The 14142-nt window shown below is 29.0% G+C and overlaps 1 protein-coding gene across 2 annotated transcripts in view; it reads left to right on the top strand.

Moving 5' to 3' along the window:
- The window catches only part of bchs (WD repeat and FYVE domain containing 3 bchs), a 105813-nt gene that overhangs the window by 51396 nt on the left and 40275 nt on the right, over positions 1-14142 (top strand). For both annotated transcript variants that reach the window (XM_043047239.3, XM_043047238.3), the window contains exons 33-44: positions 91-281; positions 500-640; positions 3577-3774; positions 5367-5555; positions 9380-9581; positions 9689-9760; positions 10519-10608; positions 11152-11290; positions 11376-11529; positions 12086-12283; positions 13386-13484; positions 13575-13652. In XM_043047239.3, the coding sequence (XP_042903173.2) occupies positions 91-281; positions 500-640; positions 3577-3774; positions 5367-5555; positions 9380-9581; positions 9689-9760; positions 10519-10608; positions 11152-11290; positions 11376-11529; positions 12086-12283; positions 13386-13484; positions 13575-13652 (1751 nt within the window). The remainder of the gene's footprint in view (positions 1-90; positions 282-499; positions 641-3576; positions 3775-5366; positions 5556-9379; positions 9582-9688; positions 9761-10518; positions 10609-11151; positions 11291-11375; positions 11530-12085; positions 12284-13385; positions 13485-13574; positions 13653-14142) is intronic.

Here is a 14142-nt window from a genome sequence, read left to right as displayed (position 1 = left end):
TTTATTTCAAAAAAGTATGATATTTTTGTAGCATCTTGTTTAAATTCTGATATGTTTTAAGGTAAATTGTTGACTTTTTTTACCAAATAGGTTTCAACATGAGTGGTTCTAATCCAAAATCGTTTGGGAGTGTAGATGTAACTGATGAAGCTGCCCATGTTCCTGGCTTTCAACATCTTCAATATCTCATGGTACATCATGTTGAAATTCCTGAGGTTTATTTTTTACTTCTATCAATTATGTTGGGCCTTTTTCCATCAGCTTTACCACCAACTGTCACTGTAAGTTTGCACTTTTTCATACATTTTATTTTCAGGAATTAATACTTATACAAATTATTCTTTAAATTTTCTTTAAAAAATTAATTTTTATAAATAATTTATTTTCCTTTTTTTACTTATTAACTTTTTATTAACCTTAAATTTGTTAACTTTATGTGTTACAAATATGTGTAATTATTACCATGTGTTTATTTTAAGATATATTTTTTTTTGTTTAGCTCACAATGGATGTTATATGGTCATATTTGTTTGGTGCTCCTACTGGACAAAATCCTAACAATCTGATTATATCTCGGGGTGAAATTTGTCAAGAGGCTGCTGTTGTAGCATTAGCAATGATCAGAACTATAATCCATATGGTAATTTTTTTTCATTCTTATATCTTTTATTCTGTTATTCTTTCTATTTTATTTTATTGATGCTGAATGCTATGTTGTATTATTCATTAGCTTTCAAATCAATTGTACAAAAATTGTCTTACCGTGTGCAATTCTCCATGGACGAATATAGTGTAGCGTATCTACCACTACAAAATTACAACTACAATTCACTAGTATATAAGACATGTTAACTCGACTCTATGTCGGGGTACCTTTTCATAGATGACGGTTGACATGGTCTGTAACTCCACTCCCCACATTGGTGACCTTCGGACGTGATGTGAACACGCCTACCTTGGCAAAAACGCCCACTTTGATCTGGATACGCCTACATCGGCAGTAACGCCTACTTCGTTGGATGGTCCACATTGAACAGTTGACTTGCTACTTGTGACTGCATCATTATCCACCTCCTCACGCAGTTGCTACTCAGTCTCATCTCAATCACACACAACGTTGGCTTGCATACACTCGACTGCTAACGGCAACACAGGAGCGACTGAAACAAAAAAAATACGGTGATCTTAATACAGCTCTCCCGGCTTCGCACAAAAACAGCAATGAATCAACTAGTGACATCCATTCATCGAATTCTATCATAGCTATAATTCTGGTGGGGTAGTACTGTAGCGTATCTACCACTACAAAATTACAACTACAATTCACTAGTATATAAGACATGTTAACTCGACTCTATGTCGGGGTACCTTTTCATAGATGACGGTTGACATGGTCTGTAACTCCACTCCCCACAATAGTAATGAACTATTTTCCTGTATGGTAAAGTAACTAGATTTATTTCATGGTGGTCGTTTGAAACGTTAATATGCCTACCAATATATGCTTAAATATTTAGATCTATATTTTTTCTTTGGAGATTTGCTTTCTTCAGGTAAATGCAGTTTTTTTATTTGGTATCCCTAAAGCATTTTACTTACTTATCCTCTTCGTGCCGAACTCGCACGTAAGGCCTCGAGTCTTTTTCACCACACACTCCTGTCTTTAGCCAGTCAACACGCTTCTTCCCATCCAGTTAATCCTGCTCTACTAAGATCTTCCTTAATCCATTGCATATTTGCAATGTTACTGGTAATTTGACTCTCAGTTTCTATGGTCAAAGGGTTTCCAGGAAGAGCGAGTAGCCCTTTGCTCAACCTTCCTCCTTTACCCGAGCTTAGGACCAGCATATGTAAAAGCCTAAGCTCTTACAGATGGCAAAGTTAAAGCTATATTGGTATTTAATTTTTTATTCTCCCTTTTTCCTGCTGTTCTTGTGATGCTGTTAGTTTACTAAACTATTTAATCCCTTTACCTTTAGTATATAAGGTTAGTTGAATTTGGTGCAGTATAGCTACTTACAGCTCTTGTGCATAATTAATCTAACCTGATCTGTGTATTTATCTTAGTAATAAACTTATGAAAAAGTATTTGATCATTCTGAGTTTAAAAGTATTAGACATTGTATTCAATTTTGTATTTTATGCTTATTTACTCTAGAAACATAATTATAATATAATCTAAAACAGTTGTTTTCATTTTTAAATTTATGTGATGATTAAAGTGAACTTTTATGTGCTACCAGGGTAACTTGAGTAAATAGAGTAAATAATAATTCTCAGAGACCTTTCTAGAAATAAAAATAATAATAGAATATTTCCAATCATGTCACTAAGTTTTAAAATTCGCTCTAAATTTTTTGCAGTTAATACGTTCTTTTTTTTTTCTCATTAGCCAGCAATAATTGTATTAATATTTAATTTATCTTTGATTTTGTTGCAAAACAAATTTACAAAGTCTTTAAGCTGGATTATGTTCTAAAGTGAATTACATCAAAAGAGAGTAATTTGAAATTAAAAAGAAAGTACAAATAAAAATAAGGCTGATTTACATATAGAATAATCTATTTGGATTTTATTTTAGAATTATATTAAACAAAAATAAGTGTAAATATTTCTATTTAAATAGTATTGGTGAATATTTAACCAATTTGTGGACCAATGATCTTAACTTTTTTTGCCATCTGACCTACTTTTTAGCACCGTTTGCTTAGAGTGTGTAATGCCATTGACATTTTGCTCGGTAGAGCTCATTTTGGATCTTCTTTTTTTAACTAAACTCTGCATTCGACTATACTAATTCTTCTCATCAGAAAAATTAGCATATCAAATTGAATATGTCAGCTAATTTAATGCTCATTCTAAACACTTATTTAGGGATAAAAAAGTATTATGTTGCTACTTCAAAGTGAGGGCAGACAGCATATTACTTTTTTATGATTGACAGTGTATTTTTATCTATGATATTTGAATTTTTTTTTCTTCCTTACCAACATAAATTGCTTTTCCAGTATCCTGTTTGAATACTTAAGAATTTTTTTTTTGTTGCTAACTTAATAAAGTTACCTGGTAAAATCAAAATACTTTGTGTAAAAAAAAACAACAATTTAGGTTTTAGCACATTATATTGCTCATTACATTTCAATCATTAAAAAAAATTTATAATTTAATGAAAAAATTAATTGTACAAATAACTAATAAGAACACCCCAAGTACATTTTTTAGTTTAATTGCTAATTTACTAAATTAATTAATTTAGTTTACATTTTAACAGGTTGTATAAACCAAGTTATATTAAAAAAAAAAAAATTCTTATTTGATATTTTAGGTTAGTATTTTTTAACTTATTTGCCTTGATGTTCTACTAATATTGATATTTTATATTGGAAACTTTTATAACTTAACTTATTTAATTTAATAAAGTTGTAAAAATTATTTTTAATGGATGAACCAATGATATTTTTGGTTTATACTAATTTCTTTTATTCCCTAATATATTTTTCTTTTGTCTTCCTTTTATTTTTTGTTATTTGTATGAGTTTGTAATTTCTATTTATAATTTTATTAATATATTTTTAGGTTGACCAAAGTGAAGTAGTTTCAGAGTATGCAATTACTCTTCTGCATTTCTTCATCTCTTTGTACCACAATCGATCTGATTTTGTGACTGTTTGTATGGGTCAAGATGTAATAGCTGCATTAGTGGCTTCTTTGTTTCCACCTGCACAATCTGTTCAAGATCATGATATGGTTAACTCACCATTAGAAGACTATCAGGTATGTTACTTTTCACATTATCATATTTAAAGAAATCAGTCTGTTTTTATAAAATAAGAAATTGTGTTTATTTAAACTGAAGTCTATAAAATAATTAAATGCAAATTTGGGAAATGCTTTCATAGTTTTGATTTTTAATGTGTGTATTATCAGAATATGGTAATTATTTATACAATATTATGTAATTTATTTATGAGCAAGACATATTTATACGTAAGTAATACCAACTTAAAAGAAAAATTACTTGCAATAAGTTCTAAATACATGCAAATATTAATAAAAAAAATGTACCGAGTAAATTACACAATATGTTACAAATAAAATTAGTACAGAATTGTAAGTCTATATTCTGTTGCACGTCTATATTCTGTTGCTAGTTAATAAAAAACCATTATCCTTAAGGAGAGAGGCTGTTTGCTTCTAAGTGCAAGTTAAATGGATGTCAAGCTCCAAGCGTAAGCAATTATCAACATCGCCAACTTTTGAGACGGTGTACCATGGCCTTCTTTTTGCTTGTAAAAAAATAGCACGAACTGAACTTCTTTCCAGCGAGTTTAATATTTAGAAACTTTTGTTTTGAAAGCATAATTATATAATTTGATGATAGCTAAATGAAACCAACTGTATGCAGTCGCAGATGATTGCTTAAATCCTGTACCACAATGGTCTTTTCTTAACTTGCAATGCAGTATAATAAGTGTTCTAACATTAAGTACTGGGCTATAGATTAAAATTAAATTATTCAATTTTTTGCACAGATTAAGAAAATTTGACTTTAGTTTTCATGGATGTAACAAAAAAAATTTTTTTTTTAGTTTTTGATACAGTTGTGTACATATTATTTAGGCTATTTATTCAGTAAATATTGTAATCCTCATTTTTTTCTAGCATAAAATGTTAATTATGGAAATTGTTTGGGTGCCATTTCTAATGTAAGATTGTTCAAATAGATATATTATAAAGATGTGTTACAAATTTATAAGGCATGTGGGTACGATTGTCTAAACCCTTTGCAGGGCAGAATATTTTGAACTAAAATTTTAGTTTAGAAGAATCTCAAATTGTGATTCTGTTATGCTTGTATAAAAAAGAACCATCAGTTTATATTTTTTTAAAATTTAAAGTGGTTGGTTAAAAACTGCATAGTTCAAGTGAAAAGAAAATATTACTTTTTGAGCTAAGCTTTTATTGTCAAAAATGAGTTGGATAATTTTAAGAAATTTTTTAGCTAACATTTTTTATTTTTTTTATTACAACAATCATTATTTTTAATTTTTTGTGCATCCTTATGGCATTGCCTAGATGTGATAAACACACATTTACACCACTTGAATTAAACATTAAACAACTAACTGTGTTAGTTGTTAAATAGCTATCAAATTATCCTGATATTCATTGCACTTAATTTTAAATATAAAAGGTTTATTAGCAAAATAACAAATTGAAACTTAACACAAATAGGCATAATAATATTGTAACCTTTATTTATTTATTAAAATAATTATTAATGGTCTTGGCAGAAATGTAAACATTTATATCTCTAATTATTCATATATAGAGCTATATTTTGGTTATATCTTTCTCTCTTGTAGACTTACAATCCTGAACAGCAGTTTGTATTCTTGCAATCAAAGAACAGTTCCAGTTATTATGACAGGGATTCGCTTACCACTCATAGTGCCAGGAAGTTTGTTATGGATTTCCTGAGAGTCATTGTTGTGGACAGTTTCTCCCTGCCACCTACTCCAAAACATGCACCTGTCATTGATTTGTTGTTAGAGGTAAATATACTTACTTCCTGGCTTATGTCAGTTCCTACTAATGTTTTTTTGTTATTTTATATCTTCAAATTCCTGGAGTGAGTTTCAACACTAATTGTAGATTCAGGGTATCCGCGCACCTGGAAAATCATGAAAAATCATGGAAAGTCATGAATTTCAGTATTGAACAAAATTTGTCATGAAATGTCATGATTTTAACTATTTTTTTTAAAAAAAATCATGGAAATTCATGGGATTAGGTCGCTTTTTAAAATGGACCCCCCTGCCCCCAATTTCATGCTGTTCCAAGTATCTGAATTTCTCACAAAATCACCACTCAGTCATATTTTATTAAAATTTTTTTTATCCTGTTCTTTAAAAATTATGTTTTTCTTTCAAAAAACGAAGAAAAAAAAATCATTATTGGAGCAAATTATCTTTTAAACTTCTGTGATTTAGGAATTTTTATTATTTATTTTTTATTTTATTTTGTCAATTTAAAATTCTAGCTGTAGCAAGCCAGTCATTGGCGAATTTTTGTAATTCCAAAATAAGAACAGAAAAATCAGGAGTATTTCTTTCCTTTCCGATGAACAAGAAAAGCATCTTTAGAATATAATTCTGCTGAAAAAAAGAATTTTTTTTTTTTGCTTTGTATTTTTTTCAGCTATTTTATTGTTTCAACTCTTTCTTTACTCTGTTTTTTAAATTTAATATCTATAATTATGAAGATGCAGAGTATAACAGTTTTGTTTATACCCATCATTTCAATTAATGTTATTATAATGCTTTTTTAAATTTATTGTTGTGTTTTTGTTGGAGAAAATAGTAACTTCGTTAAGTCATGAAGAATTCTTGGAAGTAGTCATAAATTTGAAAATCTAAAATGTAGCAGATAAATTCTTTTTACTCGCTATCGATATAAATTCTTATTCAAAATTTCCTTTTTTGTCATTTCCTTTTTATAATTAATAAATGTCATTAAAAACTGTTAGTCAAATATTGGTCGATTACCCCATGTTGGGAAAATGCTTGTCTTTTAATTTTCTGTTTTCTCATAGTTTGTTAATATTGACCTGTGTCCTTAATGCTGTAATATTCCCACTTTTACCAGTTTCAAGGGCATATAATAAATTATTTGCAATTTTAACATTGTTTTCATTCAATATTCTGTTTTTCGTTAATCAGTAATAGAGCAGGGTTCCCACGGTCCTTGAGAGTCCTTGAAAGTCCTTGAACTTTTTTTTGCTAAATTTAGGTCCTTGAAAGTGCTTGAAAAACGTCTTAGGTCCTTGAAAAATTTGATAGGTCCTTGAATTTGTCCAATACTGCCGGCGGCCCTCTTTATAAAACACCCGCGGATATTTCTCGTTCTTTCTGTTTTGTTCCCGAGCTCTCTCATGTGGTTTTTAACGCCACCGTTTCTAACCGGGCCTAGCGTCTTGGTGTCTGCCAAGAGCGCGGAGCACAGCAGACAATCAATGCGTTCGGGGTGAGACTCCACTTCATCTTCTGTCGCATATGCTTAGATCTTCTTTTTTCTTATCGAAACTGGAATAATCTCGAATTTCGTAACAATATGTACCTTGTAGTTTTCAATAAATTTGCCGTTTTACCATCCGCACTTGCCCTTACGTTTGCGTCATTTCAAAACTTTATTGTAAAGCGTATTCGCAAAGGCATGACTTCGTATTTGTGTTATGTAGTTTAGACTAGTTATGCCTGGGAAGTGCTATTTTAATCCCCAATGGATGGATAATCAAGCTTATAAATAATGGATTTTATCGATGCCCGAAAAGAAGTTCAGAGCCAAGTGCCGATTATACATGAAGGAGATCGATATCCCGAAAATGGAAGAATCTGCTCTGAAATCACTGATGAAAGAAAGGTCAAACGAAAAAGCAGTCTCATGCCCTGAGTTCTCTTTTTCCAAAGACATCAACATCTAATTCATCTGGTGTAAATACTCCTTCAACATCGTGTGCCCCATGTGAAACAGAAACTTTAGTGGCTAAGGTAACATTGTCTTCTTATCTGGTCAAAAGGAATGTGCTTATGCTAAAATTCTCTGGAGTCTGAAGTGCATCACTAGTAATTATTCATGTAACTCCAGTGAAGGGATTAGTAAATTGTTCTCCAAAATGTTTGCTGATAGCTGTATAGCGAGACAATTTTTTTGTAGTGCCACAAAGTGAGCCTATTTGGGCTCATTTGGATTGGCACTATACTTCAAAGGGATTCTTATAAATGAGCTGAAGAATGTTGATTGCTACACTGTACTCTTTGATGAGACGTTAAATCAGTCTCTACAATCTAAGCAAATGGACATTATGGTAAGGAATTGATAATAAAGTTTGCACTAAGTATCTTACCTCCCAATTTATGGGTCATGGAACTGCAGAAAATATTTTGTCCTCTTTTTACAAATGTATGGCTGATGGATAAAAGCTCTCTAAAATGCTTCAATTATCCATGAATGGACCCTATGTCAATTGGAAATTCTATTAGAAGCTTCAGTGTGAATTAAAAGAGAAATATTCCCACCAGGTCATATTCATTGGCAATTGTGGATTACACATAACGAATAATGCTTTTAAACATGGTGAAAATGGGATATGTTCCTTCTAATTTTTATTTTCAGAAAGAATTGTTGCTGCATAACATTTAGAGAAGGTTGTGTAAATTATGGATGAATAATTTCAGAAACGATGTTTAATAGAGGAGAGGAGGGGGTTATGGAATAGTCATGGAATATAGAATACCTAAGATTTAGCTCTGTCTTTCATGCAGCCTTCACATGGAAATACACAGGATTAAAGGATTTCACCATTAACACCTCATTACCATTAGTTATAGATTGTGCTGAAAATGATTTTGTGAATTAATATGTAAAACCAGTAGGGTTGTTTTTAAAAAAATATAAATTTTAGTCCATAATACATATACTCTCTTCTCTCTATATAGGCAAAGCATTTAGGTATTATATTTGAAATTAATTATTGCCACAACAAGCATTATTGCTTCTAGTAAAATAGAAGAGAATAATTTCTAAAATTGGTCTTAGATTAAAGTCCTTGAAAATTTTGTTGAGGTCCTTGAAAAGTCCTGGAAAGTCCTTGAATTTCAATCTCATCATAGAGTGGGAACCCTGTAGAGCGATTCCATGATGCAAAGGAGAACCTAACAATAAAAATAAAGTTGCTTATTAACTATTTTAAATATAAGGTCAAAAACTGTAGTTTTTATGTATTTTGTTATAATAATAAAAAGTTTATTAAAATTTTGTTATAATTTGTATTTGTGACATCAGTCACGAGTTTTCTTCTTTTGCCGCTTTCTATAAATGCTTTCATGTTAAGTTTTAATGTTTCCTGTTAATTTGAAGTTTTTGTTTTAAATAAATTAAAAAAATAATCTCATTATTGCTTATAGAAGGAGAATTTCAAAAAATGTTGTGTTTAACTTCTGTGTATAACATTAATTACAGTTTATATTTTATTCTAAAGAAAACCTTCCTAATTTTCTTCCCCTTTTCTTATATGCGTAATTATATTTTATCTACTGAAAATACGTTTTAAATATTTATCAGCGAAAAGAAGGTTATGAAATAAAAATTATAACCTATGAAAATGTAATATCAGTCACCATGGAAATGCTCAATAATGAATACTTTCTTTCAAGTATAAAGGAAAAGAACAACATATTCTAAATTGTCATTATTTTATATAAATAATTTGGTAGTACAGAATATGTAATAATTTAGTTTAATTTGCTTGTTATATTTACTTGTATGAACCCTTAAAATTTCAATTCAATCTTTATTAAATAATTATTTTATTTTTCAGGCTATACCCATAGATTCCACTCACAATCAGCAATGTGAATTTCAAATGGATATTTTATCATTAGTTATGGATCACCTACTTGCTGCTGATGTTTTATTAGGGGAACAAGCAGCTATGCCCATAGTTGCAGGAGGCAGCTATAGCAACATTGTGCCAAATGTATTCTATTTTACCAGTTGTCTTGTTGATAAATTGTGGCAAGGTAAAATCATTTACGTATAATTCTATTAAAAAGAGAAAATTTTTCTTAAATGTTGTTATGTTGATTGAGTTCAAATGCTGTGCAAGTAATGAAAATATTTTTTACAGGTGTTTTTGCTAAAGATTCACATAAAGTTTTAGATTTTATAATCAAATTAATCGCTCAAGCCAAAAGAAAAGGTACTATTTTTATTTTTTATGTTATAATTTATTTAATGTCAATTATATTATTTATAAATGGGCAACTTTGAAAATTTACAAGGGTGGTCAAGTATCTGTAAAATATTAAAATCCCTGCATTTTTAATAAAATTATAATGTTTAGCTTTCTATAAAGAAAAAATTTCTTGATTCTGATTTTTCTTATCAACAACATCATGAATTTCATCATTACTCTCTCAATGAACAACATATTAAAGGATGTTATGAAACCTGAAAACATATTAAAGGGTGTTATAAAATGGCCAGATCTTTTATGTTAAGACATCTTGGAATCGCACATACCAATTGCATTGATTGCAATTGTGATATTTTTCAAATACTATTTTTTGGTTATATTGAATTGATCTACAAATTAAAATTTAATTTTAAAGTCATGCATGCAATCTCTGAGTTCCCATATTGACCGAATTTCATACTAAAATTGCATATTCTGATTTGTATTCAAATTTAAAAAAAAATTTCAAAATTTTAATTCAATTAATAAAAATTTAATCCTGTTTTAGCATTGCTAGAAGTTTTTGATTTACATTTAAGCTTGCATGTTACAGAGAGAATAACAATTAAAATAATAATTTCAGTCTAGGAAAATATTTTTCTCCAGCCTCCAATTTAGATTTATTGTCTTCATTCTCACGTATTTTTAATATCTGACTTTTTTTAGATCAGAAATTGTACTTATAGGTATGTGGAACTAAAATGTAATGTTTCTTTTTTTAGGTTCATCTTCTATATCATTTGATAGTGTTTATCGAAGTCTAAATAGAACAATTCTCTATCAGCTATCACGAACAATGGAGAGTGTCGTGGGTGAGTTGATCAAGAAATTTATTTAAACTAAAAATCTAAATTAGTTCATTTTGTTCATGTGTTGCAATACTGTAATGCAGATATGTCTTATTTCTTCAAATTTGTTATGTTTTAGACTTCATATTTTTGCTTAATTACAGTTTTATCAATATGTATATGTTTTAAAATTCTAATGCAAATTGCACATTTTAATTATAAATTAGGTGTTTAAAAATGTTAAGACAGTAATGAAAAGGACTAAATGCTTCTTGCATTTTTATGATTGCAACAATAGGTTATTTACTTTTGCTTTCATTTCTTAAACAAAAAATTTTAATTTGATTATGACTTTTATTTGTAAAAGAACTCCCTGATTAAAAATGACTTATTTGATCACTGAATATGTAAACCATGATTAAAATAATGAGAAAGTTTCTGTAATATGCATATTTTATTTTTAGTGTAAAGAATCAAACTAATTTGAATTCTTTGTTTTGGTCAAAGTGGAGCTTTTTAATATGTATATATATCATTTTAATTTAGCTTTATCTTTTTTTTTGTTAGACCAAATGGTTGTGTTGGAAGGCTTGCAAAAAATTGCTGCTCATAAAAACATTGTGATTGCACCTGCAAATCATGAAAATGAATTCTTCGGTTGCCTGTGTTACTGCCTTCTACTACTGACAGAAGATCCTAATCACTGGTTTGCACTTAATTATTCTTCACTGCTCAAACACTCACTATCTAGGTGAAAAAATACTAATTTAGACCATTATACTTTTTTGCAGTTCTAATTCCAACCAGAAGAGTACTTGGCATGTCCCTGCTAATTTTAAAGAACAGAAAGAAAATAAACACAGGACATCTGCTGAAGAAGCAGCATCCCTTATATCTAATGCTGCTAATAGAGTTTGGGAAGAATTATATATCAGCCGTCGACAAGTAAAATTTTAATTATTGTTCTTTTTCATTATTAAATAACATTAACTTGTAAGCAAACATTATTAGTCAAATAACATTAACATGTAAAGAATTAATTAATAGTTTTACTAATTGATATTTTTTAATTATTTAGTAAATTTTAATTAAATTACATTTTTATATTTGTATTATGATTATAGAAAAATTTCGTTGCAAGAAATATTTCTGTTATTGAAATTATTGGTTCTTTATATATCTCTGTTGGAAGGTGTCTGATGGAGACCACTGCTTTCAGGAGGCATGTCTATCTTAAGTTAGTTACTGCATCTATCTATATAATTGAAATATTAAATTAAAAAGCATTTTTTACTTTTCAAGATTAAAAATTTATTATAAAATTCTATCAATGATTATAATTAAGAGAAATAGTTTTGCATATCACTAAGAAGACCCCAGAATAAATGTGAGGCCCTAAGAGAAAGCCCTATGACTGTAAATATCTCTGTGGCTAATTGCCAATGGCTTTGTTTTTTATGTCGTAATAATCCAAAAACGTAATATTGTTTTGCTTTTTCAGGTGTTGGAAGAGTTTTGCAAAGTGCAATTCAGCAATTTCAGCAGTTACACTTCTCCATCTCCTAAAGTGCCAACTCTCGAATGTATGAGGGGTGTAGTGCAAGAGCCTATGAGTAAGTTATGGCACAACTATCTAGAGAGTGAACGAAAGCAAGGATACACCAAAGAGACTTGGCAGTTCCAAACTCAATTTCAAACTGTAAGTGCCGTTAATAATATTGTATTTTATAAATAGACTTCAATTTTTTTAATGTGATTTTATTATTTATAATCATATTTTTAAAGTCACCATTTGGTAATGTTATTTTTAAATTAAATAGGTTTATTGAAAATTGTGATTTTAAATATTTTAATAATGTCTTGATATTTGTTGAAAATTATACTTGATTATACAATATTACTTGAATAAAACTTTAAAAAAAAAGATCTTTCTCTTAAATTTAAATGATTAGATGTATTAACATAAGTTATTTAATAAAATCTTTTAATGTATATGCAGCTAATTAATAAAAGAAAATTATTTAATGTGCTTTTTTAAGTGTTGGTATAGTTTGTTATGCTTAATGTCTTTGGTAATGTTATCAGAATGTTATATTGGAATGAATTGCATATTAAAATGATCAAATTAAATGAATTTTAATTAAACTACAGAAGGCATTATTCATTTCTAACAATGGTTTGAGTAATATTAAATAATAGTAAAATGGGCTATATTGATTTGCATTTCAGAATTTTTTATGTAATATAAAAATATATATGTAATATATATTTTGAATAAACAAATAGTAGTTTTTTTATGTATGGGGTAGCAATAGAAGTAATAATAATTAGTATGAATAATAACTGGTATCTAAAGTTAACAAATTTTGTTTTTCCAGAATGACTGCGATGTAAGATACTATACTATACTATAAAACTTTATAAATATTTTTTTTTCTTGTTAAAAAGTAAAGTAGCCCTCTGAGAACAAAAGTTTTTAGCCTTAAGATAAATGAGATTAAAGCTCTACTATTTTGACGAATGGTATGATTGTGGCAATGTAGTCAACATTTCTTCAGGCGGGCTTTACTTCTCTGATGAGCTGATGGTACCCATGGTTCTGTACCTGGGTGGTCTTTAGCCCACCACTGAAGATCAAACCTGTTATTCTCATTTTAACTCTTTGATTTAACAATGTACTTGTATTACAACTGCTTTTAATAATCATTTAAAATGTTTCATTTTCTTTTAATTGTATATGTCATTGTAATTCTTTTTAAAAAAACATGTCATTTTTGTTAACTTGTTTATTTTTGCCTCAGAAACTGCAAAAAGTTACTGGAGGACTGTCTCGCTTAGCTTCAAGAAAAATGAAAAAGGACCACCCATTCCGTGCACCTGTAAGCAATGTTTCCTACAAGGTGTGTTTGAAGACGTAACGATTATTTACCTTTTTTATAATTATTTGTTATTATTATAGTGTTTAACAGATTTCTTTATTTTTCTTACAGGAATTAGAACTGTATACTTCCTCTCATGTGTCACTTGTACGAGATCTTGTAGAATTTCAGTCAAAGCAACATCAGCAAGTGAGTTATGCTTCTGCAAAGTTTAACAAAGTTGGTGCTGTATCATTGAATAAATGAGGGTAAAACTTTGTAAATGAAACAAAAAAATTTTATGAAGAAATAGCTAAATCTGAATTTTTAAAAGTGTATTAAATGGTATGTAGAAGTAGTCAATAGAAAATAAAAATTAATACAACACATTTGTATAAAAAAAAATATACATATGTATATATATATATATTATTCAATAATTATATTTTTTCATTGTTTTACAAACTATTAATTAGGGGAAACTAAGTGGTTTTTAGAAAATCTGTATATATTTTAACCTTGCTAATGGCGAAGCAGGAACAGAAGGAAAAAGGAATGCAAAATTAACTATAAATATCAAAGTAAAATACAATTAAAAAAATTAAGCCTTTCCCTCAAAAGTTCTTTAGCACGCCAGTTAAGCTTTGTCTCAGAGTTGCCGTAAGTGATGCTTGTCGACAGAGGTGGTGTCGATTCATTA

This window comes from Parasteatoda tepidariorum, chromosome 5 (assembly GCF_982258835.1).
Source record: "Parasteatoda tepidariorum strain Cologne lab strain chromosome 5, Ptep-v5.0, whole genome shotgun sequence".
In the NCBI taxonomy this organism is placed as follows: domain Eukaryota; kingdom Metazoa; phylum Arthropoda; class Arachnida; order Araneae; family Theridiidae; genus Parasteatoda; species Parasteatoda tepidariorum.
This window is presented reverse-complemented; position numbering and strand designations above follow the sequence as displayed.